Here is a 23,973-nt window from a genome sequence, read left to right as displayed (position 1 = left end):
GTGATGTGAGGTGTAGTCACAGCCAGGCAGATGACGTCTCTGTCTGACGGCAGAGGTTCTGATGTCAGTGATGATGACAGCAGTGAACAATGCGCGCAGGCCACAGGGCCTTATGATGTCCTCAGGGGCCTAACGGCACACAACCATCACAACTCGCACCAAATTCAACACTGATTTTCTTGTGCATTGAATGCTGACTTTAACTCAGCCTTTAAAATTAAAGCAAGGCTGCCTGAAGTGGGGCCCGTGGGCCAAAACTGGCCCACCACGAGGTTAATCTGGCCCAGCAGGTTTTCAATATATGAATAACATTTTAAATATGAATTAATAACAGACTAAATACAATTTTTTTGAAAAATTACACAGTGAAAATGTACTATTCAAGCTGTTTTATCTCTGGGAAAGGGAAAAGAGCTCTGGAACATGTAGTCATGAGTTGCAACTCAAACATATAAAAGCTTAAATAATATTTCATTGAGGGAGTTTGGCATCTTTTTTGCATTTTAATAAAAACAACGTGCTTGCCTCTGGCTGCAGCCCACCATTAATCATCAATTTTGGTCCTCCAAGGGAAGATGTGCAGGCATCCCTGTCTTAAATTGACGTTAATTAGTGAAAAATTTCGTATTTGGCAATGCAGTTATCCCATGTTAACCGGATTCACTGGATACTTTCACTATTCTCAATTTAGGCATGAGCTTGTTTAAAGATGTTTTCAATCAAACATGGGGCGTATTGTATCAGCGCTGATCACTGAGTGTCATATGAAGTCCGCATGTTTTTGGAAACACATCCTGTATATGATGACATGGTTACATTGACTCGACGCCTGAGTGTAGCAGCGCTGTGGAATGTACCTGTGTAGAATGACCGACAGTCGCTGGTCACGTGTCTTTGTTTAGAGCAGGAAACTGTCGGTGACGTCTTTGAACACACTCAGCAGCTGCTGCCCGGGGCACATTTTTATTTATTGATGTGTGTTTGCCTGAACTCTGTCCAACATGGCCGTGGGAGAGAATGCGTACCCAATAGAGACAAATCTTAATCATCAAAATGCGTAGAGGTGGACTCAACCAATCCGACACGCATCCAGCTGCTGCTAGCTCGCTAGGTAGCTATCGTAGCTCGTGCGCCTGTGGGAAAAGAGCTAACCGTAGCTAGCCAGTGGCCGTCTGGCTAGCTACAGTTAACCCTCGAGAAGTTGGCAATTACCCGGCTATTTATTCGGGCAGCTCCTGGCTCGTCGTGTAAGGGACAAAATGGAACTGTTCCAAGCCAAAGACGAATACATTCTTCAGAGCGGGGACCGGGCGCTGTGGTGTAGCCGAAAAGACGGGAGCATGACGGTCAGACCTGGTACGTAGTCTTACTGGATGACAGCTTACCTGAATGGCTACTATTAGCCTCATATACTGATGTATCACCTTGACGACACAGCTAACCTTATTCCACTCCTGTATTTGTCAGTATATACATTCACTGTTGTTTAACTTGTTATTCCATATAGATGATATCGAGGTCATTGTTTAACCATCAACCAGCAGATGTCCAGCTTGATATTCTACTAAGTCAAGAGGTTGAAAACGTTCCTAACTCTTAGTTCTCCTCGTTGCTTTCATACCGAGGACGCCAACACCCCAAACATGCTCCGGAGTTTGATCTCCGCTTCTTATGTTACTCACTGAAGGGAAAACCTGACTCTCCAGATCTTGAGACCAAACTATGGCTCCAATGAAAAAGAGAGAGAGAGAGAGAGTTTAAAATGGTGTGTTTTACTCACGGCACATATGTCATTCACTATAAAGTATAATATTTATTGTGATTAAAGTCTGGTTTTGAGCTGCGATGTGGCACGCTACCCCTACGCTGAGGTCACATTGCAGAAGTGAGTCCTGGTGCTGTGGCTCATAGCTGTGACAAAGAATTGGTCATGCTGAAGTGAAATACAGTTTTACGAAGGGGGTTACATATTCTCAGCAAAACTGAAGAAAAATGCTGAAGTCGAAGAAAAGTGTCAGAGGAGAAGCCTCTGTGCATGCTGAAGTTTGGCAGTGCAGCCATCCTGAACAGGTTTTCAGTTGCACTGCTGTTTCATAATTTAATTGGAAAATGGGTTTCTACCCCTCACCAGCTTTTCTTTCCATTCTTATGCACACTATGAAGTATTTATTTAATAGTACACATAGAGTACAGTTTTGATATTTTTTTAGTAGTTATTCCACAAGACTTGTTTTTTCTTTTTCTTTTTTTTTAGCAGACATTCTTGTGTACATGAATATAACTGTCTTGTAGAACAGGAAGAGTCATTGTCAAAAGCTGCCTACACTCAGGGTTCTCCACCCATAGCCACACCCTTCACATTTTTCCAATTTTCTCCAGTGTGATGTTTAATCCATCACCAACTTCCTGGCATTCCAGTTTTCCTACTTGTCACAGAGTTTATGGATGTCTATAACTGTCTTCATACGAAGTCTGGGGGTTGAAAATTCTCACATTCAGAAACAAAAGTTTCTTCAGATAAAATTCTCTCCAATCAAGTGACAGTAGATCAGAGGCAGCCAAGTAGTTTCAGGGGCATCTCAGCAAATGGAGGTCAAATAGTTTTGGTTGTCACCAGACATCATGTAGATCAGCCTAAACATACTTGATTTGGTTGATGAAATGGTTGAGACATGACATCGTTACAGAAAAATATGACTGGTTTTCACACTTTTTCAGAGTCAAAAACTATTAATGACCACGTAAATGACCATTTACATGTATTTTGATATATTCGGAAGTAAAGTAAAATGGCAATGTTCGGCCAGCTTGGCTAAATATTTGCTTATTATGGGATCAGATAAAGGGGTGGCACGGTGGTGCAGTGGTCAGCACTGTCGCCTCACAGCAAGAAAGTTCTGGGTTTGAGCCCCGGCTTGAGAACAGGGTCTTTCTATGTGGGGTCTCCATGTTCTCCCTGTGCCTGCGTGGGTTCTCTCCGGGTACTCCAGCTTCCTCCCTCTGTCCAAAGACATCAAGAGGGGATGAGGTTAATTGGATACTCTAAATTGACCGTAGGTGTGAATGGTTGTCTGTCTATATGTGTTGGCCCTGTGATGGACTGGCGACCCATCCAGGGTGAACCCTGCCCGAAGGCAGCTGGAATAGGCTCCCGGTTCTCATACCAGTATCCAGAAAAAAAAACTATATGTGCTATAGGGATGGCTAAGTGGGGCACACATTTCCATGCATTGTCTAAAGGGTGACCCACCATCCCTGTACTATGCTGTTTTTACTTTAACTTGTGTTTAACTTTAACTTTAATTTGTGTAAACATACATGAAGAATGACAGGCCATCAAGGCTGAAACATGGAATGCTCGATAGTAATAGCAAGTCATTGGTGGGGTGTTTATGTTTTAGCAACAGACCTGCTGCTGGCTTGGAACCCTGTGTGTTTGGGTTTGGTGGAAGGCATCATTGGAAAGATCCAGCTTCATACAGGTAAGCAGATCCGGGAAAACATTTCATCTTTAGATGTTTTCTACAGAGCTTACAGATTCATGACATTATTTTTCAGCTCCAGGCATCCTTACTCACAAGGAAAGGTGTGAAAAATTGTGTAAAAGTACTTTGAAATGCATGTAGTGATGAAGAGGAGTGAGCTGATGCTGGTGATGCAACTGATGACGAATCTGAGGGTTTGATTTTGTTTGATGGTGGACCTAGAATTGGAAAACAAGTATTAAACCCAGCTAAAGATAATTTTATGAGCAGTAAGTCTGATAGATGAACATGATTTAATATTAATTTTCCAGATGTCTTGTGGTGCTTCATTGAAAGAAATTAATGGCTGGTGTGCAGCTGGTTTCTTCACACCTTCCAGAATGTGAGGAATTTTGCACCCATGATGCGACTCTCCCTTCTTCTGTTCCTTTCGGCAGATCTTCCTCTCGGCCTTGTGTTAATCCGCCAGAAAGCCCTGGTTGGCCATCTACCAGGCAACCACAAAGTCTACAAGATTACCAAGATCGCTGTTATTCCTCTGTCTGACGAAGAGCCGCAGGAGCTGGAGCTAGAGGTGTGTATCCGGATACTGTAATGAGATAATGTGAAGAAGTGTCTTCATCATTGCACTCAGCCCACTGACTATCATTGTTTGTGTGTTTGTGAGGAGTCTAAACTTTATCCAAGTAGTTGTCAGAGTGATTCATTTCTGATGGGCTGACAAGAAGATTTTTTTTTTTTTTAATAAATTTTGCAAGAGATCCGTATCCTTATCACCCACACATTTGAAGTGAGAATGAAATGCAGACGATGATTGTAAATGATCTCAGAGGAAGTTGAATGTTACTTTCAGGGCAGCTTCATGGATGGTGAGACAGAATATTTTCAAGTGAGTAATAATGGTGACGATAGAAGGAGCCCGGACTTGTAGATCCCATCCTGCTGTACGTGGGCTTCCACTGCAGAGTATTAATTCCCTCCCCTTTACTCCATGTAGTTGTAAGTCGTACTTAAGTTTAATTCAGTTATGCCTCGTTCCCACATAGCTTTGTGAACATATGGGAGTCAGTCCTATACTGATCCATTCCAACGAGATCCTCCATGATCATTGATTTGGTCACGAAGCTTCTCCTTCTCACAGTCAGCTTGCATGTAGGTTATCACTATCACTGTAGTGCTCTGTGCATATAGTCTACTCTACTAGGTGTGGAAAAACAGACAGAATTTGCCCCTCGTCTGGACTAATCAAATAGTGTTTCTACTAGAGGCATATTCCATATATTATGTAACTTTGGACACCAAACAAATCTATGTGGAAACAAGACATATGTCCTAGAAAATGTATTCTGTATTTTTTTTTTTTGCAGTTCTTTCAGTTGTACTTGGTAGTCTTAGAAGTATTAGTGAACTTCAAGGTGGTACCAAATTTAATTATGTCATCATCAATTAAATCGGTTATTTAAAATAACAAACAAGAAACAAAAGTTTGATGAATTTGACGGATGATTTCCTTTTTCAGCTTTGCAAGAAGCATCACTTTGGAATTGACAAACCAGAGAAACTGGCCCCGTCTCCAGATGAGTCCAAGTTCTTGATGAAAACTTTAAGTCAGATCAAATCCAATGTAGGTGTGCCCATCAAGAAAAAGGTATGTGTTTCTTGGTATTTCGTGGAAATGGAAGCTGCATATGATATTTTCTAGCATTGAGACGTTATGGCTTCCTTGCTTTTTCAACTAATCACTCTCTTTCTATCCACCCATCCAATCCAGTATTCCCCTGCCTTCCAGGTGAAGGAAAACAAAGAGAAGGAACGACTGGAGAGACGGCTGCTCGATGAGCTGTACAAAATATTCATGGACTCAGACTCCTTCTACTATAGCACAACCTACGACCTGACAAACAGCGTGCAGCGCCAGGGAGACTCAGAAAAGTCCAACTTGCCCCTCTGGAAACAGGTTTGGGAAAGAAATACTAATATTAGTTTGGATCTTATTTTGGATGTGCATGTGTTTATGTATTGTGTTCATTCTTTGTGAAAGGTGGATGACCGTTTCTTCTGGAATAAACACATGATTCAAGATCTCATTGACCTTCAGGTAATGTTTGTTTCCTCACAGAAACGCAGAGTGCCACTGCTTGGTGTTGTTGTTCTATTTTTAGAATCAAACAAAGGTAGAAGCTGACAATTGCTGACTCAGTCATAGTCATTTCACTACAACAGTCTGCTCAAAGAGCACAGCAAACCACAGCATGGATATATGAGAGCTGACAGCTCTGTGCTACGAAGATCATCTGTGTAGGAAACTTGCAAATGCAAAAACATTTTTAACTGAAGTGGCACACAGAACAGAGTAAACCAATTTTGATGCTTTAGGTTCCAGAAGTGGACTTCTGGGTGACACCAATCATCCAGGGCTTCGTTCAAGTAGAAGAACTCGTAGTGAATTACAATGAGACCTCTGATGAGGAGAGGAGCAGCCCGGAAACCCCGCCACAAGAGGTCACCTGCGTTGATGACATCCATCCCCGCTTCACTGTTGCCCTAATTTCCAGACGTAGCCGACATCGTGCAGGTACAATTCTAAGCCAAGTCACTAGATTCACTGATAAAGTCTTAAATGTCAAGGTGATCTTTAATGATCAGGGTTAATTTTTGACCCACATCCAGATAGAGTTCCCTTCAGGACCTGCTTTACATAACTTGGTAAAATAAAGGATGATGTGTGACAGAATTTCTGAATAGTGTCTTGTGCTTTGTCCTTGCCTAAAGGGATGCGATACAAACGCAGGGGAGTGGATACTGAGGGCCATGTGGCTAACTATGTGGAGACGGAGCAGTTGATCCATGTGCACAGCCACACTCTGTCCTTTGTGCAAACTCGCGGCTCGGTGCCTGTCTTCTGGAGCCAGGCAGGGTACCGCTACAATCCCCGGCCGCGCTTAGAGAAAGGTCAGTGGAACACATCTATGGAGACAATTTCTCAGAAAGTATAGTAGGCCAGTGTCTGTTCTATGTTTGTATTTTTTTCTGCAAGCATATTGACCAAATTAACAACATTTGTCTTGACATCATTTATTGTGATGGATATTTGGAAGAAGTTGTAGATTTTATGTGATGCCCCATCATCCATCCCAACCATGATCAGAGGTGGTGTCGGAGAACAAATATCTTGGGCTTAATATAGATCACAAACCTTCCTGGGGCCAATGTGCTTGGTGCTATTTTTAAGAGGGGTCCACAGCGCATTTGCTTTCACATAATTTAAAAAAAAAATCTTAATAACAAGTCTTGTAAACAGGTCTTAAATAAGAGATTTGTTAGGTATTATATCATTTGCTGTTACAAATATTCCAAAATATTGTGAGCAAATTTGGGAAAATTGTAAAGATCTGAGGAAAAATCATGGGAGAAGTATAAGAAGTATAACTATAAGTAAGTATGCTGAATAATAAACCAGTGGAACCAGAGGAGGTAAGGGGCCAATGCGAGTTTGGGGGAATACTTAGATTAAGGGGTGTGAAATGCTTTTGTTGGTATGCACTTATGGACCTGACCTTTGCATGCAAGCCTGAATCCTAAAACGGCTGACACATACAGTCCTGGACTGTTTTTATCTGATGTGATTCTAATATGTACTGTATCTCCATTGCCTCTCTTAAAGTAACAGCTTGTCGAACAAACCTCTGTAAATAGACTAAATTTTCCTGCTGTCGTGTGTTGTTTCATGTGTCTGATGTTTCAGGAGAGAAGGAGACCATGTCCTACTTTGCTGCTCACTTTGAAGAACAGCTTAAACTCTACAAGAAGCAGGTGCATTTCTCATACTTTTATACTTGCTTAACACAGAGTTTGACAGGTGTGTCTCTCTCAGTCAGTTTATGCTATTTTAATTCACTTAGAACAGTTGTTGCCCATGTGCAATCCTTGCTACATGTAGTATACTCTGGGCCACTTATTTGAAAATATTAAGCTAGACATTTAAAGCAATACTTCACCCAAAAATTGCATTTTGTAATCTTGTAATCAATCATCTTTCAAGTATTCACAAATAAGTATCTTTAGCTCACGCAAAACATTTTTTCCTTCCTGCATGACTTCTTTGTGACTCCAGGATGCAGAAAGTATCGTTAGCTTGAAGCTAATGGGTACTTACTGCAACAAAACTGTCCTAAATCGTCACATTATAACCTCTCAAGCGCATCATCCAGTGTAATCCACATCATTTTCACGCAGCTGTGTGATCAGTAATCCACAATACTTGGATATGAGCATAAATCACTTCTGGTTTGGCGCTTCAATTCAGTTGAGCCAGTTCATTTGTGCTTGTCCATGGTATTCCCAAAATACACTTCTTGGGTGAAGTGTTGGGTTTTTAATTCTAGTGCTGCTGTTGATGTGATCAGAAAAAAAGATGGTGCTGTTTTGGAGCAATGATCTCACTTTGTTTCATTAAGAATGTCTTAGCAGGCCCTCAATGTTCCACACAGGGATAAATGACTCCTCATTCTCTTCTTCAGGTCATCATTAACCTAGTGGACCAAAGTGGGCGAGAGAAGATCATTGGTGACGCGTATCTAAAACAAGTCCTTCTATACAACAACCCAAACCTCACATATGTTTCGTTTGATTTCCATGAGCACTGGTAAGAGAAGCAAGCTCCTCTATAAGATGTCCTTATTCCAATGTACTCACCGTTATCTTTTTAGCATCAACTTCCCCTTTGTCCTTCTCTGCTGTTTCTCAGCCGGGGTATGAAGTTTGAGAATGTGCAAATATTGACAGATGCCATCTCTGATATCATCACTGACATGAAGTGGGGCTGGTGAGTGTCTTATCAGTATTTTGTAATTTTAAGAGCAATAGCACGACTTGTTGTTCATTTTCGTAAGGACATGAATAGTTTTGTAAATAAAGAAACATACCATAAATGCCTGTGGGGCTACTTCGCTTGAAATACGTTTGCTTTGCTTGTGTGTAATTTTGGCCTCCTATGAATGCATCCTGTTCTACTTGTATTTTCCTCTCTCAGGGTGGACCAGGCAGGAGTTATCTGCAAGCAGGAGGGAATCTTTCGTGTCAACTGTATGGACTGTCTAGACAGGACTAACGTGGTCCAGGCTGCTGTTGCTCGGGTGGTGATGGAGCAACAGGTGGGAGCTTTAACTTTTTATGATGGAAACTTCTCAATCCCCTTGAAATTAATTTGCGACTATATAGGTCGGCTGCACCTTGTTGATGCCATTTCCTTTAGGTGACTATTTCCTGTACCAGTGACCTTTTTAAAGTCAAGCTTACGTTGTTCCTCTCGAAGCAACCTTGATTTTATTGCAGATTTCTCAGTTTACAAAGTGCTTTATAGAAGCCGGATGCCCCTGATTAACTTTGAAATATAAATCCATGAATGTTCAGCTCTTTTTATTCTGTTTAACCAACAGATCTTTGATATCTGCATCTATTTCTTCATCAAGTCACTCACCAACAATAGACCTTGAATGTCCACACAGCACCAAACAGTAAAGGTGGCAACAGAGATATTGAGTGAAAGTACACAGATGTTGTGCCACTTTTGCAGATGTTTTAGATGGCATGTGTTTATTGTTTGTTCGTCAGCAGGACTACACAAAAACTATCCATCCATCCATTTTCTATACTGCTTATCCGTTAAAGGTCGTGGGGGGGGGGGGGGGGGGGGGGTCGAAGCCTATCCCAGCTGTCATTGGGCGAGAAGTGGAATTCACCCTGGATGGGTCACCAGTCCGTCACAGGGCCATCAGGAACAATTACGGGTTCTGTATCTTGCTCAAGGATACTTGGACATGGTCACTGGGGGGAAGTGTTTGAAACCAGCAACTCTTTGGTTGCTGGATTACCACTCTACCTCTGAGCCCTTACACAAATACTAGAAGACCGATTTTCACCGAGACTTCACTGACCTGGTGGAGAGGTGTAGAATGGGCTAAGGAACATCTCATCAGATTACTCATAGTGCTACTTGGTCCATCCATCCATCCATTTTCTACCGCTTATTCTGTTAAGGGTCGCAGGGGTGGAGCCTATCCCAGCAGCCTTTGGGCTAGAGGCGGAGTTCACCCTGGATGGGTCAGCAGTCCATGGCAGGGCCAACACATAGAGACAGACAACCATTCACACTCACAGCCACGCCTACGGTCAATTTAGAGTATCAATCAGCCTCATCCCCTCTTGATATCTATGGACTGTGGGAGGAAGCCAGAGTACCCGGAGAGAACCCATGCAGGCATAGGGAGAACATGCAGACTCCACACAGAAAGATCCCGTGCCGAGCCGGGGCTCGAACCTGGAACCTTCTTGCTGTGAGGCGACAGTGCTGACCACTGCTCGACTGCTGTGGTACCTGATGGCACAGAAAAATGTAAAAGAAAACATAAAAGAACCAACTTTTTTTTTTGTATTTCATTGCACTCCTAGTAGGTTGACCAGATCTAGTTCATATTTAGTCAGGAACGTCTTCAGAACCTTGTGATGGGTTACTGCGAAGACCGAGTTTTTGTTAAACGGTGTTAGCATGGTAAGGTAGCCAGTTTTGATATTTTGCAATAGAAAAGGAAACTGCCCTACCTGTGGTTACCTTTTTTTCAAACTTCAAATTTCTTTACAGTCCTGGCCTGACGACATCAACAAGCTTATTTTAAGTCATAGTCACAGTGCTGCCTTATGGTTACAGTAAGTGAGCCTGATGGATGTCTAATGCCACTTATAAAGGAATGGGAAAGGGAATAAAGGAATCGATATTTGCACTACAGTACAGCATTAGTCTGGTTCTTCTCTGAGCTACAACACCCAACATGTGCGGGGGGGGGGGGGGGTGCAAGGGTCCGCTCATCACTGCTCACAGCTTTATTTAGAGTCTGAAAATGAAAGTGCCAGGGGTCAGAATCGCAGCTTGGCAGGGTTATAAGCTGTCTTGGTGTTCTCTACATAACGGTTTCTAGAAATCCGGTAACTCCCCATATTCATTTTGAGTTACAGTCGATGAGCCAATAAAGTATAAACTCTGCATTTCATGAGAGTCATCATAAGATCCCCCTCCACTGGAATGTAAGCTTAAATGTAGATGTAAACATGTCATCACAGTTGCAACAATTAGACTCTGGCCTCTGCCTCTCTCCTCTTTCTGTAGCTAAAGAAGTTGGGTGTGATGCCTCCTGAGCAGCCCCTGCCTCTCAAATGCTACAGGATTTATCAGATCATGTGGGCCAACAATGGAGACACCATCAGCCGCCAGTATGCAGGCACAGCAGCACTCAAGGTGACAACAACCTTTGCACATGATGCCCTGAATGGAACCTTTTTTGTGGTCTCTTAAAGAATAACAAACAGATTCTAAATGTGAATATGGAACTGAAGCGGTGCCTAACTTGCAGACTGTGATGTACACCAGACTGTGATGGAGGGAAGTATCAGCAATAGTTCAGTAGAAAGGCATGAGTGAGGACACAGTTTTGTCTGTAGGGCGATTTCACCAGGACTGGCGAGAGGAAACTGGCCGGCGTGATGAAGGACGGCGTAAACTCTGCCAATCGTTACTACCTGAACCGCTTCAGAGATGCTTACAGACAAGCAGTCATCGGTATGGAAGATAAGGCTATTCAAGCTCTGTGGATGTGTATGTGTGCTCATCTTAAATGTATGTTTTGCTTCTCCCTGCAGACCTGATGATGGGTCTGCCAGTGACAGAGGACCTCTACTCCATCTTCAGTAAGGAGAAGGAGCATGAAGAGAAAGAGAAGGAAAGCCAGAGGGGGGCACAGGAGCAGGTCAGCCTCCTGCTGCAGACCTACATGCAGCTCCTGCTGCCAGACGATGAGAAGTTTCATGGTGGTTGGGCGCTCATTAACTGTGACATGAGGTAGGTCTAATTTAGTTGTGTTTATTTTATTCAAATTGTATTCATCAAGAGTATTAACTTCTGATATCATTTTAAGAGGATGTGTCTTCAGAGATGTCTAAAGTGTTATCTCTCTTTATTTACTGCCAGCCTCATTGATGCAGCCAACAAAGATTTGGATGTGCTGCTGCTTCTGTCTGACAAAGCATATTACATTGCTTAGTAAGTCTGACTTAACAATTTATAAAAGCTCATTGATAAATTGTTCTACTAATTGTGTGTACTAACTTCTGTTTGCGCATTTGTAGCTATGATGAGGAAGCAGACAAAGTCAACCAATACCAGCGCCTCAATTTAGAGGGTTTGGAAAAGATTGAAATTGGTGAGTAGTAGTAAAACACACTCAAAGGAGGAAGTGAGTTTTGTGTACTGACTGAATCATCCAACACTTCCCAAAAGTGCGCTTCAGCAGTTTCTCAGTAACCTTTTAGCAATACCGCCGCTGTTTATGATTCATGCAGGGGAAGCACAACAGCAAAAAAATTCAAGTGTTTGCATTCTTTTGCAGGCCCAGAGCCTACACTGTTTGGGAAGCCAAAGTTCTGCTGTATGCGTTTGCATTATAGAAATGCAGAGACAAGTGGGTACTTTCACACGCTGCGAGCTGCCACACGACACCCTGAGGATGATGGAAAAGGTGGGAGATAGGACCCCCTGCTACCCTAAAACTCTGTAGCACCTTATCTCTTTTGAGGTTGTGACATATATTTTCTTCTATTTCAGATACATTACAGTGCATTGCTGAGATGCTTCGCATAACAAAACAGGCCACAGGGCTAGACCTGCTAGTGGTTGAAAAGAAGCTGGAGAGGTGAGTGCCTGTTTAATTAAGTTCAAATTCATATTAACCTTCAGAGATGTCATGGTAGTTGTGGATCATATTCTGAAGTCATTTGTCTTGTTCTTCCCCAGGCGGCAGAGTAAACCTCATGAAGATATAATGGGCATCCAGAACAAACCAGCTGACCAGGTCCAGAGTAGCTCTGGTCTGGCACAAGGCAAAAGTTTCCTCCTCAATAAATTCTCCTCTCTCAATCAGAAGGTGAAACAGACCAAGACCAATGTAAACATTGGCCCATTCAAGCCCCTTGGGAGACTGGGAACCTTCTCCAAGCCTGACGTGAAGGTCAATTTCCTGAAGCCAACTATGCACGTCAATTTGTGGAAGTCAGACAGCAGCTTAGAGACGTCAGACAGTAATCCTGGCCCTGGAGCTTTGAAAGATATTGGTGACGAGAATTCAGAAATCTCAGATGACTCTGACTCCTATAATTCTGATCCGGAGCACCCATGCTCTGGTTCGTTAGAAAATGTGGACTATGTTCTGCCCAGCTGTGGCATTGTAGCATCCAACCCTAGACTGGGCAGTCGGTCCCAGTCCATTGGTAGCGTGGAGCTAAATATCCCCACTGTTATCCGTGTGAGTGGCTGCGATGCTCAGCAGGAAAGCTCCTCTCAAGTCAGTGATGACAAGTCTCCAGGGGCAGCCTCCGTGGCTGAAGAAGCTATTCTGATTGACTTTGGTACTCCCATCGACGCCTACTGCCACCAGTTTGTCCAGGATGCACAGACGAAACCTGTTGAGGTGTTTGGGGAGCAGTTCCCAACTGCCGCGCCCCCACATCACAAAAGCCCGGCAGACTCAGACAAGCAGCCAAGCACCGAGCCACAGCATCAGCAAGCGGAGCCACTGCTCCCCAGGCCATCCCAGCTCGATGTCCAGTCCAGTACCTCCAGCTCCAACCTCCTTGTTGTCCAGAAGCCCAGCTCTGCAGTGTCTGGAGGTTCTCAGAGGAGTCTGAGTTCACAGCTGGAGGGCAGCCTCGGCCCGTCACCTGCCGACAGCAACGGCAGCCGAGTGGTGTCCCCCTTTGCCAAGATCAAGAGCTCCATGGTCCAGGTGGCCAGCCTAACCCAGGCAGGACTCACCCAGGGTATCAACTTTGCTGTGGCAAAGGTACAAAAGAGCCCAGAGCCAGACACTGTCAATGAGGCTCAAGAGAGTGAGCTAAAGGCAATGTTTACACAGTGCCAGACCAGGATCATTCAGATCTAGTGCTTTCCTTGTAGCAGGAATTTGTTGTAGAACGTCATGTGTGTATCCAGTATGATAGCAGTAGCAAAAGCTTGCACATCGTGTCGCTACTTGGCCAAGAAATGCGCTCTGAAATTTGCCCTTTATTTCCCATGTTAATGATGACAAATATAGTCAAGCCCAGCAGGACAGTGGCCGTGTTTACATGCACACAGTCTTCAAGAAAATGTCATATGGTGCGGGGCTTTTATAAGGGACTCTGATGATCTATAACAATTTCAGGTATCCTCATTTCTGCAGGTCATCAGATGTCAATAGTTCAGTGAGAAGAAATCAAATTAGACTTTTTTCTAAATATTTTCAGAAATGTGTTTTAATCCCATGAGTCACATTGGAATGGAGGAGCATGTTCATCCAAATTGCTCCAGGAATCCTGCTACTTTATTGTAGTAAAAAGTTTTCATACGAAGATATGAATCAACATCATTGATGTTCTCTTTGTGTTTACTTGAAGAGAACTAGAACTGAGATAGAAGTAGATGGAACGTTTTTTTAATGTTGCGGTTGTCGGTACTTTAAGAGTATTTTTGTGCATGTAAACATGTCACTGGTCTTAGTCTGACTGTGACGGCCCTCAGTGCTTGCATGTGAGGTCAGTAGTAGCAGAGGACTTTGATGAGCCTTGAATTAGTAGCTGCTGTTGCCATTTGGGACACCAACTAGAGCCTGACTGATATTTATGGGCCAATATTGGGGAAAATAAAATTCAGGAAACCGGGTCATTTGCCGACACACACGTATAAAACACATTTACGATGATCCCTCAATTATGTTTTGCTGAAATGACATAATTTCTAAATTGAACCAAGCCACTTTGCCTGCACTAAGAAGTGTTTACATCAGCTAATATCAGCCAAGTAATCACTGATATCGATTGGACAATGACGTAGCCAGGCCCTAGTGGTTACAAAATCAAAAATGATATTTTTGAACGAATACCTTGACGTCGACATTATGGAACTGGAATGACTACTGGTTATTTGGCAAAATATAAACTATGAAATATTTAATAACTAATCATCTGCTATGTGGATATAACGGCAACATGGGTAAGGGCAAATATTACATTGCAATTTAACCAAAATATACAATTTTAAGACGATATTGTGCCTAACATCACCAAATTGATTTATTGCCCAGTTATAGTCTGAGAGAGGCTGACGTGGGGCAGTTATATAGGCTGGCTGATTATTGGTCAGACCTTAATACAAACCTCAATTTAATCATCATTATAACCTTCAATTTGTTGTTGTAAAAGCTGACAAAATAACCTCTGTGGTCCCCAAAGGTCATTTCCATATTACTCTCCGTTTAGCTGTTAGAAACTAGCAAGATGACATACTCTCCGTAGTTCTCAGTGATATCAATGTTAAGTGTTACTTCCAAGTTATGACTCCACAAGACCTTAGTAGGAGTATCCTGGTTGTCAATATGTACAGAGTATTGTATCTGTTCCTTGTGTAGCACTTCCCCTTCAGCTTTTTGTATTGATGGTAGGGTGGCAGCTTCACGTGTTCAAACTGATAAGAGCATTCTATTTTAAGAGGATCCCCTCCCCCACAACTCCTCAGTTAACCGTGAATAACCAGCTGACGGCTGGTTGTTTTTGATAGATATATTTAAATAACTTATGGTTGTACTAATTAAGGACTGGGGCACTTGGCTAGCGTTGTATTTTGAAGTTGCATGTTTGATGGAGACAGGAGTAGCATATAGTAGGTATATATGCAATCATGCCCACCCAGTTATTAGACACTGATGCTTGATGCACCCCCCCCCCCCCAAAAAAAACCGAAAGCATATTTGCCTTAACAGGGAACTGAAGTGGGATTCTATATATCAGGTATTTATGTCAAAATCTACCTTTTTAAGTCCATTCTTACATGTTACATTTGGTGTACTGTATAAAAGATCATGTTCAGGGTTATTGTCATTGAGTTTTATCTTGGGATGTTTCATCTGCTGACCTTCACACTCCATCATGCGGGGCACATTAGAGATGAGCGGGTTGCAGAGAGAGTGTGTGTGTGTGTGTGTGTGTGTGTGTGTGAGCGTGTGAGCATTCCTGCTGCTGGTATTTAGGAGTGCTCATCTCAGAGCTGTAAATATTATGTTTGTTTATTTCCTTAACCTCTAGAAGTCAGGTTTAGCCTGATTGGTTCTCATGAGACGTAAAGCCTCCTCGTTCCACTTGAAGAAATGATCATTAAGGACTTTGTATTGCAGTTGTGTTCATTGGCATCTGCTTTGAGTTGGAACATCCCAAAATAAACAGTCACTCGTCTCATATTTTGTTATGCGCCTGCATTCAGCTTGCTCAGCAGCGAATGCGGGATCCTTGTTTTTAATAGTACTAATCAAGTTAGACTGTAGCCTCCACTGCTTTGTGGGTGCTGTGCTCTTTAGTTCTCCAGCCCGCTGATGATGCGTGTGGCGCTGCCAAAGCTTTAAGGTAATCGATGTAAGGCAGAAGGCAACAGGTGTGTTTTAATCGTCCTTGCAACACTGGAGCAGTTATACTTGTTTTTGTCCTTAAATGGCTGTTTAGGTAGGAAGGAACCGTAATCCTCAACATTCCTAATAGACCACAATGCTACAATAACGGTGTCTGGGTTCATATGCAAATGCTGGCGTAGTCCTATTTGATCCTGTACTCACGGGGTGAGATTTTCTCCTTTTGTCTTTACACAAAGTGCTTTTTTAGCCACCCCTTTATTTTGATTTGTCCATGAACCCTGATGTGATCATGTGACCAGAGGTCTTAAGCATTTGATTTGCACTGTTTCAGCACATTTTCAAGCATAAGCACCGTTCCGTCTGAATGCCTGTGGTCATCTTTCCTCTTTATCAACTGACTGTTGTTATGGTTTTCCACAGTGTACTGAGATTGTATATTAAAAGTATCCTATTTATTCTTATCCTCTTCGGGTGTGTTACTTGATAACAAAGTGCACTGTACACTTTTTGTCTGGGAAGAGATTCCATTGGAATAAAAAGTATGAGTGAACAAGTGTTGGTTGAGGTTTATTGCCAAAGTGCTTCAAGAAGCCGCTGTGCCAGCTCGTCCCTTTGCTCTCCCACATGCTGCTAAGTGATTACAGTTTGAAAGGAAAATGCACCATTTGGAAGACCTTTCCACAACTTTATTTACATATTTAAAAAAACAAAAAAAAACAAAACCTAAACATGATGTTTTGATAACAGCGATTCTGTTGGAAATTTCTGGTATGCAGCCTGTAGCAGGTATGGTGCACGTGAAGATGTAAGAGGCCACCGACAACCAGTCATGAAAGGAAATCTAAACTGCACCTTTAGGTAAAAAAAAACAAAACAAAAAAACCCAGCTGAATAACATAAGAAAAATATTTTTCTTAAACTTTATGTATCAAAGGAAAACAAAATCCATGTCATTAGTCCCTGATGTGTGATTATGGCTCGTTGCCATTGACACACTTGTGTTGCTCCATCCTGCTGCTCCTCAGCGTCTCCATGTGTTTGGCTCTCAGCCACGTGTCTCTGGACAGAGACGTCTGTCCCAGGCTCAGACACAGCAACCTGACAACACACAGTCCCGTATGCTTCTGTACTCAGTAAAAAAGGTTTCATATTTGTTTCATTTAGTGAATGACTGCCTTCCTGCTTACGTCATCCGTCTACATTTACAGCCTACCTGGCCACAACGAGCATCCTGTGGAGGTCCTCGGCAGTTATACTCTGGGGGTCGTCCTTCCTCATATCCACAAAGTCATCTTCAACTGACTGAAAGCACAAGCAATTAGAGGGCAGTCAGATGCAGACAAGAAAGTCCGTGCCGCCCCGACTATTCGCTCTTCACTTCTGATTGCGTGTTTGTGGCTGTAACTGCGTCTGACCTTTGTCACGTCCTCAGAGATACTGTAGTCCAGCAGCCGAGCCACACTTAGGTAGAGTCTGAACTTGTTGAGCTGTGATGAGGTCTGTGGATGCATGTGGATGCTGCTGAGATACTCCTCCATGTGGGCTGGAGTCACCTGAGACTGGAGGTGTATCCGGCAGTCAGACTGGGGTCAAAGAGAGAGAGAGTAACCTTTACACATATCACACTTTTACCACCCACACGTGTGAATGCAGAATTCTGAAATTTAAAAGGTCGCAAGTTGGCAGGATGAACAAGCTGATAATGATCAGCTGCTCATCAGCCATTAGCTGATAGATATCGACCCAGCGGGGTACTTCTGATCTCTACCCTGGTAGTTGTTTACAGTGCGCTGCCCTTCATTTCAGGCCTGATAGATGGCCGAGCCTGACGCCCCTCGCAGGATTGTTCCCGTGCCACACAAATGCCTCCATGGCAACCTATTAGGCCAACACACAGGAATAGCACACAGCACATTCCTCGGGCTGCTCGCAGCAGAGTGAGGCCCAGACTAAACCCTCCGTCTGGAGGGATCTCTGCAGCCGGCCAATGGTAGCCGAGATAGCAGCGTGACGCCGGCTGGAAACAACCTCCAGCGTCCTACACGCTCCGGTCTCATGAGAGGCAGGCAGAAACCTAACCCCTCCCGTGGATTGGGGGGCGGGGCGGGATCAGTGGCGGTGTTGGGGAGTTTTCACCCTGCGTTTGCCCGCCTTATCCTTCTTTATCCTCACCGGCAACAGCGAGCGGCCCTCTGACGTGATCAGCACGTTAATATTGCAGGGGAATTCCATCTGGTGGTAGTTAAAGTCATAATCAACCTTCTGCCAGGAGATCAGGTTCCCCAGGGCCGTGACGTTTCGCACCCCTGTAGCACACAACACACAGAAGCACATGCAACCTGGTTACGTGTCTGATCCAGCCGTTTACAGCGTCTACGCACAGCACAGCCTGTGAGTGTGTGTCGTCCCCTCGTGGTGTCCCCACACCTCACCTGTTGTGTCCAGCTGTCCCTGCTCCAGTTGGGTTTCGTCTAAGAAGAGCGAAGTGTTTCTTGCCAGCTGCAGGGCTCCGCTTACTAGCCGGTTGGCCACATAATCTTTCTTAGGCACTAAACGCATCTGGTTCATGTTCTGCAGGCTCATGCCCAGGTAATATGACTGCAGGTGCAAAAAAAATCAAACATGTCACTTCTTTTGTACTACAGGAAGAAGGAATAGTCCTGGAATCTACTGGTTTACTCACAGAGGGCACCAGCTGCTGGATGATCTGGTAGAGGCGCTGAGTGTACGAGGCGACAGAGGGGCAGCCGCTCAGGTTCAGGGTGAATTTCCCCAGAGGGAGAACGTCTCGCCTCGCATACCTACAAGAAAATCCAGGCAAAAGTGAAACAAGTGAAAAAGCTGCTTTGGCCTTTGCAGATAGCCGCAAGACAAACAAATGAGTGTGTGGGACACGTACACGTTGGAGATGAGATGTAGAATGAGGTACTCGGCAGCGAGGGCATCTCCCAGGAGGATGTGCGTCAAGTAGGTGAGTAACTCTGCCCTGACCGAGGCCATCTCGCTCAGGGTCGAGGATAAAACTAAAGAGAAAGCAGAATAGAAGTGGAAGCGTTCATCACATCATTCTTCTCACAGAAGCTTCACGGGGAAACTGACGCAATGATTCACCCAAAGTGTATTTCTTCTTCAGGCCGCTGGCGTACAGACTGTCTCTCTACTTTGCTACTGTGCTTCATTATGCGCCCAGCACCTCTCCTCCTCTGGATTTTCAAATGCTGGATGAATCATTCTCCAAACATTAAAAGGATCTGTCTAGAGACGAAGGTATTCATTTCATTCAGTGCTACAAAGACCACAACATGGTCGTATGCCTCCAAGATGCGTCGTATGTGCTTTACATGACCATGTTTAGCTTGATTCACTCTTAGAGTAATAACTCACAAATGTGTACTTTCTGACAAGTTTGACCATCTTGTGATAGTTTTTCATTTTGTGTAATATTATTTTCCATATAACAGTGACAAGTTAGCTCTTTTTATAGGTTTTTTTTTTTTTCCCTAGCTTGTGTATGTGTTACTGGTCTCCACACACATGCACACTGACTGTTCGTCCTTACAGGCGCTGCTGTCCTCCATGGCCGTGGCGGCGGCGGCAGGCAGCAGGGGGTTATTGTGAGGCAGTGGCTTGGCGTAGAGCATGTGGAGGCGAGGGACGAGCGAGGCTGGCGGGCTGTGCACCCTCTGCTCCTCCGCTGTCTCCATGCACTCTGCGGGGTCCAGGAGGGACGAGGACGTGTCTCTGCGTGGACACGCTGAGGATGAGGAACAAAGGCAAACTTCTCCGTCCAGCCCAGGAATATCAAACACATTTAAACGTCTTACTTCTCATCCGCCAGAGCGCTGAGAGCCGGGCTGACCGACAGGATCCCGTAGACCTCTAACGTGTCATTCAGCTTGAAGCTCTCACCGTCCTCGTACACCTGACGACAACACATGCCGTCACCAACCAGTCTGGTGATTATATCCATCATCGATTTATCTGCCGCTTATTTCAGGAATAATTGATGGATCAAAAAAGGTTCATGGCAATTTCCTGGAGCCCAAAGAGAAACGTTCAAATGGTTTATCTTGTCCGACACAGGGATTTTCAGTCATGAATGACAAAGTAATCCATGTACGGGTAGGAACACTAGAAATGTGTGCAAGTGGTGTGAATGTGTGTGTGTGTGTGTGTGGGGGGGGGGGGGGGCCAGGATCAAAAAAGACAATTTAAGGCCTTTACCCCAATCAGAATAACACTTTACTCACTGGGGTTGTGATTGACATTTTTGCTTGAAAATGACCTAAAAACAATTGATTTTCAAAATAGATGATTTTATTGTGGCTCGGCTGCCGAGAACTTCATCTCCGGAATTCAAACACAGCAGCAGACTTCTAACTGGACAAAAACTCGTCAGTGAGTGTCCCGAGACCCAGCAGAGGACTGGGACGGCAGGTAGAGGTACATAAACACACCTTGACTAAGCACGACGGGCCTTTCTCTCCTGGCAGCGGGAAGTTGAGGTCCAGATGTGAGGCGGACGCCGTCTGGCTGGACGGAGCTTCTGTTTCCTGACGCTTACAGTCGCCGTTACCCTGGCCGTTGCTGTGCTGCCCCGGGGGACTTCCTGCAGAGAGAGAGGAGGCAGCACTGGAGCTGATGGAAGGAAGCCATCTGGTCTCCAATACCAACGCTTCCCTTTATTCTCCTCCAATGAGCTTTTTCCTACATTTCCCAGACTGCTTTGTGACTGACAGAATAAACACAAAAGCAGTTGCAGCTGCAGATTTCACTTAAGCTTCTGCTTTAGTTTAAGGAGGCCACTGCTCAACAGAATTGATCAGAAACACATATTCTCTATCTCGACCTTCCTGCTAGACGTCTCCAGATGTGGAAATGCTTCGATGTCTCTTTTTTCTGTCCAGAGTATCATGTCTCAACGCAGCGAAACAAAAAAGTTTGTATCTGGATTACTTTTGAAGCCCAAATTGTACTCAATGTAGCTGCTAAGCCTTCTTGGTCAGGGGTCTTCTCCGAGGTATCAGTTCAGACAGAAATGGAAATTGAACTGATCAGAAGCTCCAGATACTGAGGCATTGCCAAATGTAACATAAACCGACCTGTGTGCATCTCCCTCTGTTTCTGGGGCTGCGTGTCCATGCCGTCCATGTCATCGTCCTCCTCATAGCTACGTTTCTGTCTGCTCGGCACGTACGAGGTGGAGGGAAGCACTCTAGCTTGACTTGAGCGGGCGTAGCTGTGCGACACAGTTAAGGAGAACTAGGCGGAAATATTCAATAAACACAAGACGAGGGAGCCGCTCTTCCATCCTGCTGCAGGAACCAGAGAAGACAAGGATATCTCTTTCACCCAGGGACTCTCTCCAGGAACAGGCACGCAGTAGAAGGTCTGTCGCTCTGCTGTCACAGTTTTACCGGAGTTAAAATCCACCTGGGGTTGACCACAGGAGTCGTTATTGGCAGAGCGGAAGGATGCAGTTATGGATCCTGTGATTGATTAATTCACAGTGGACTTACCCCACACTCCATCACATCTTTGTACCTCCCACAACGCAGAACCTGCAGTCAAAACAGAAAAATCAAGATGATGTCGAGATGAGGGATAAAAGCAGGCAGTTCAACGTCCACATGGAGAAGAGGAGATTCTGATTGTACAGCCATTCCAAACTCCCCTCGGAAAACAAACATTTTTAAAGCTGCTTGTCGTTTTGTGGACAGAGCTGACAAGGCAGATTGTGGGAGATGCCTCGAGCAATGAGCTGGTCAAGTTGACTTTGTACCAGGATCTCAGTATCTCATTGTAGTATTGTGAGCGTAGCAAGTTTAGTTAAGTTTGACACTAGAGATTCAAACCAGTGAAACTTCAGATGTTAACTCGGCCCGAGCGCTTTCAGGGGTGGAACCCACAAATGGTCACTGAGAGATTCAGGCTAGGAGTGAGGGAGCCTGGAGGGGCCGCATGAGCTGAGGGAGCGAACACGTAGTTGTCCAGCACAGCGAGGAGAAGCAGTATTTAGGAGACCAGAGGAAGGTGAGGAGCGCAGGGAACACCTGGACTAACGCTGCTTTCACACCATTAGTTCAGTGGACTCGGTACAGCTCAGGGGAGACGGTCCAGCTAATTTGCAGTCTCAACTTGACCCTGTGGCTTTCACACTGAGAGTCACGTGCACCAAACACTGTAAACTAATGTCACATGATCAGAACAGACAGGCTGCAGGGGTTCCACCAGCACGCCTTTCGTGGTGTTTCTGTAAGATCATACACAAGTGGCATTTTTTTTTTGCTGAGGATGGGACGTGGGGCTGCATTATCCACCTTCACCACTAGATGTCACTAGATCCTTCATCTTTGGGTTAAAGGTTGTGTGATTGAATCTGTGCTGAATTGTGGGGAAAAAAAGGGTCGAGAGACTTCAACACTTTCTGTTATTATTTCATGATGAAGAGTGGCCACGCCTCTGGCACGAAAGGGGGAATATACATAGATAAAAACAAAATCTCCACACCAAAAACAGAATAAAATAAATCAAATAAAAGCCAAATTGTTCTGTTATCTGTCCATATTTTCACACAGGATGCATCCCTGGCTAAAATAGCAGCGCACCAGAGGAGAAGGAGGGACTCACTGCAGCCTTTGTAGACGGATCCACGGCCTCATACACTCCCATGTAGAACTCTGGATCAAACATGTCCTGAATCAAACAGCGAAACTTGACCAGGCTGTTGGGCTTCAGGTAGTGCAGGGGGATGTCATTCATAGACGGAACCTGGAACGACATGAGTATTAGCACGACATAATAGAGTGTGAGTGTGTGTGTGTGTGCACAGAAACTACTAATGATCCAGAATACATTACCCAGGTATGAGCATCTTTCTCTTTCAGCTGTTCCTTGAAGAACTCAACCACTTTTGCTTCCCATCCAGAGTTTGGGTCACTCTGGGAGGCAGCTGAAATATCCAGAGTATTTAATCAATAAAATATTATCAGGAGCACGAAAACAGTGAAGAGTTCATCCTATAAATTACTACAGGCAGATCGTCATTTACCAGCCTGGCCAAGCATCAGATCCAATATTCAGCATTTATGTGATGATTGGAATCTGCATCGTCTTATTTGATTGATGAGTAAAAAAATAAAATAATATGCGCAGCTGATTTGGGACTACACACTGAAACTAAGATTTCAAAATAAATTTAAGTTTTACTATTTTTTAAACAAAAAATATAGAACTATTTTCATAAGCTAAATTATTTACGTCGTTATTTGAAATTTTGACACAATATTTTTGTTTTATATACTCCCCCCCCCCCCAAAAAAAACAACTGGTTATCAATCGTCTGGATTAATCATAATCAGATTTTTTAAATCGGTGGACTCGTACCGTGGATACTAACTAGAAGACACGTTTAGTAAACTTGCCTCACATCTAGTACTGATCGACAACAGGGAGATTTTAATGACATGTTGTGGAACTTAAGCATAATTTCCATGCGTGCACATGGGCTGTCAGGTCATGCTGCACATTTATTATCTCAGACAAAAAAGGTAAACAAGTTGAGAAACACGGCAGTCGAGCGTGTTGGTTCCTGTGACGTACAGAAACATGATTCTGTAGGAGAGAAAAGCACTTAAACCCCCAGGATGGTCATGGTAACATAACTTAGTATGGTGGAAGACACCGAGCTAACTAGCTAAGCTCACACGTTATCATTTGTAGGCAAAAGGAGTGAAGTTCCGGTGAGTCTCTTACCAAACATCCCCTCAACAATGCCCAGCGGGTTGTTGATCCAGTCATGAGTGGAAGGCATTATTTGCCAGAGACAAACCTCAGAAGAATATAAAATAAAACCGGTTAAATCGCTTTTGAAATCAGTAGTTTGTTGACTTCACTTCAGGCAGGATGGCAGAAGTCAGGGCGGGAAATTTGCGTCACGGGGTGAAGAGGAGTGCGCTTGTTTTGTTACACGAGACCAACCGGAACACGGTGCGGCCACTGATCAG

At 44.1% G+C, this 23,973-nt stretch overlaps 2 protein-coding genes across 3 annotated transcripts; one reads left to right on the top strand and one right to left on the bottom strand.

Moving 5' to 3' along the window:
* The first annotated feature begins 902 nt into the window (after positions 1-902).
* Positions 903-16,535, top strand: inpp5f (inositol polyphosphate-5-phosphatase F). 2 transcript variants are annotated; one of them, XM_086180474.1, is made up of 21 exons: positions 903-1,356; positions 3,402-3,482; positions 3,923-4,059; positions 4,339-4,374; positions 5,005-5,133; positions 5,257-5,442; positions 5,527-5,583; positions 5,862-6,060; positions 6,258-6,437; positions 7,231-7,298; positions 8,006-8,130; positions 8,233-8,310; positions 8,518-8,638; positions 10,648-10,776; positions 10,980-11,097; positions 11,178-11,376; positions 11,506-11,577; positions 11,664-11,737; positions 11,924-12,052; positions 12,139-12,226; positions 12,328-16,535. In XM_086180474.1, the coding sequence occupies exons 1-21, from the start codon at positions 1,260-1,262 to the stop codon at positions 13,469-13,471; spliced, it is 3,447 nt and encodes a 1,148-aa protein (XP_086036600.1). In that variant the 5' UTR covers positions 903-1,259; the 3' UTR covers positions 13,472-16,535. The 2 variants fall into 2 exon arrangements, with proteins under 2 accessions (XP_086036600.1, XP_086036601.1); XM_086180475.1 differs by lacking the exon at positions 4,339-4,374.
* A 99-nt stretch (positions 16,536-16,634) lies between these two features.
* mcmbp (minichromosome maintenance complex binding protein) lies at positions 16,635-23,964 on the bottom strand. The gene is made up of 16 exons (XM_086180480.1): positions 23,723-23,964; positions 22,828-22,919; positions 22,598-22,738; positions 21,487-21,528; positions 21,311-21,400; positions 21,070-21,208; positions 20,425-20,576; positions 19,792-19,889; positions 19,527-19,708; positions 18,867-18,990; positions 18,651-18,768; positions 18,400-18,565; positions 18,140-18,273; positions 17,383-17,550; positions 17,181-17,269; positions 16,635-17,065 (listed from the first exon to the last, which is right to left on the bottom strand). Exons 1-16 carry the CDS (start codon positions 23,778-23,780, stop codon positions 16,939-16,941), a joined length of 1,920 nt encoding a protein of 639 aa, XP_086036606.1. The 5' UTR covers positions 23,781-23,964; the 3' UTR covers positions 16,635-16,938.
* Positions 23,965-23,973: the final 9 nt, after the last annotated feature.

Source organism: Aulostomus chinensis, chromosome 16 (assembly GCF_037954235.1).
Source record: "Aulostomus chinensis isolate RoL2024-O1b breed Wild chromosome 16, RoL_Achi_v1.0, whole genome shotgun sequence".
In the NCBI taxonomy this organism is placed as follows: Eukaryota; Metazoa; Chordata; class Actinopteri; order Syngnathiformes; family Aulostomidae; genus Aulostomus; species Aulostomus chinensis.
The sequence above is the reverse complement of the archived record's forward strand: the minus strand, read 5'-3'. Positions and strand labels throughout refer to the sequence as shown.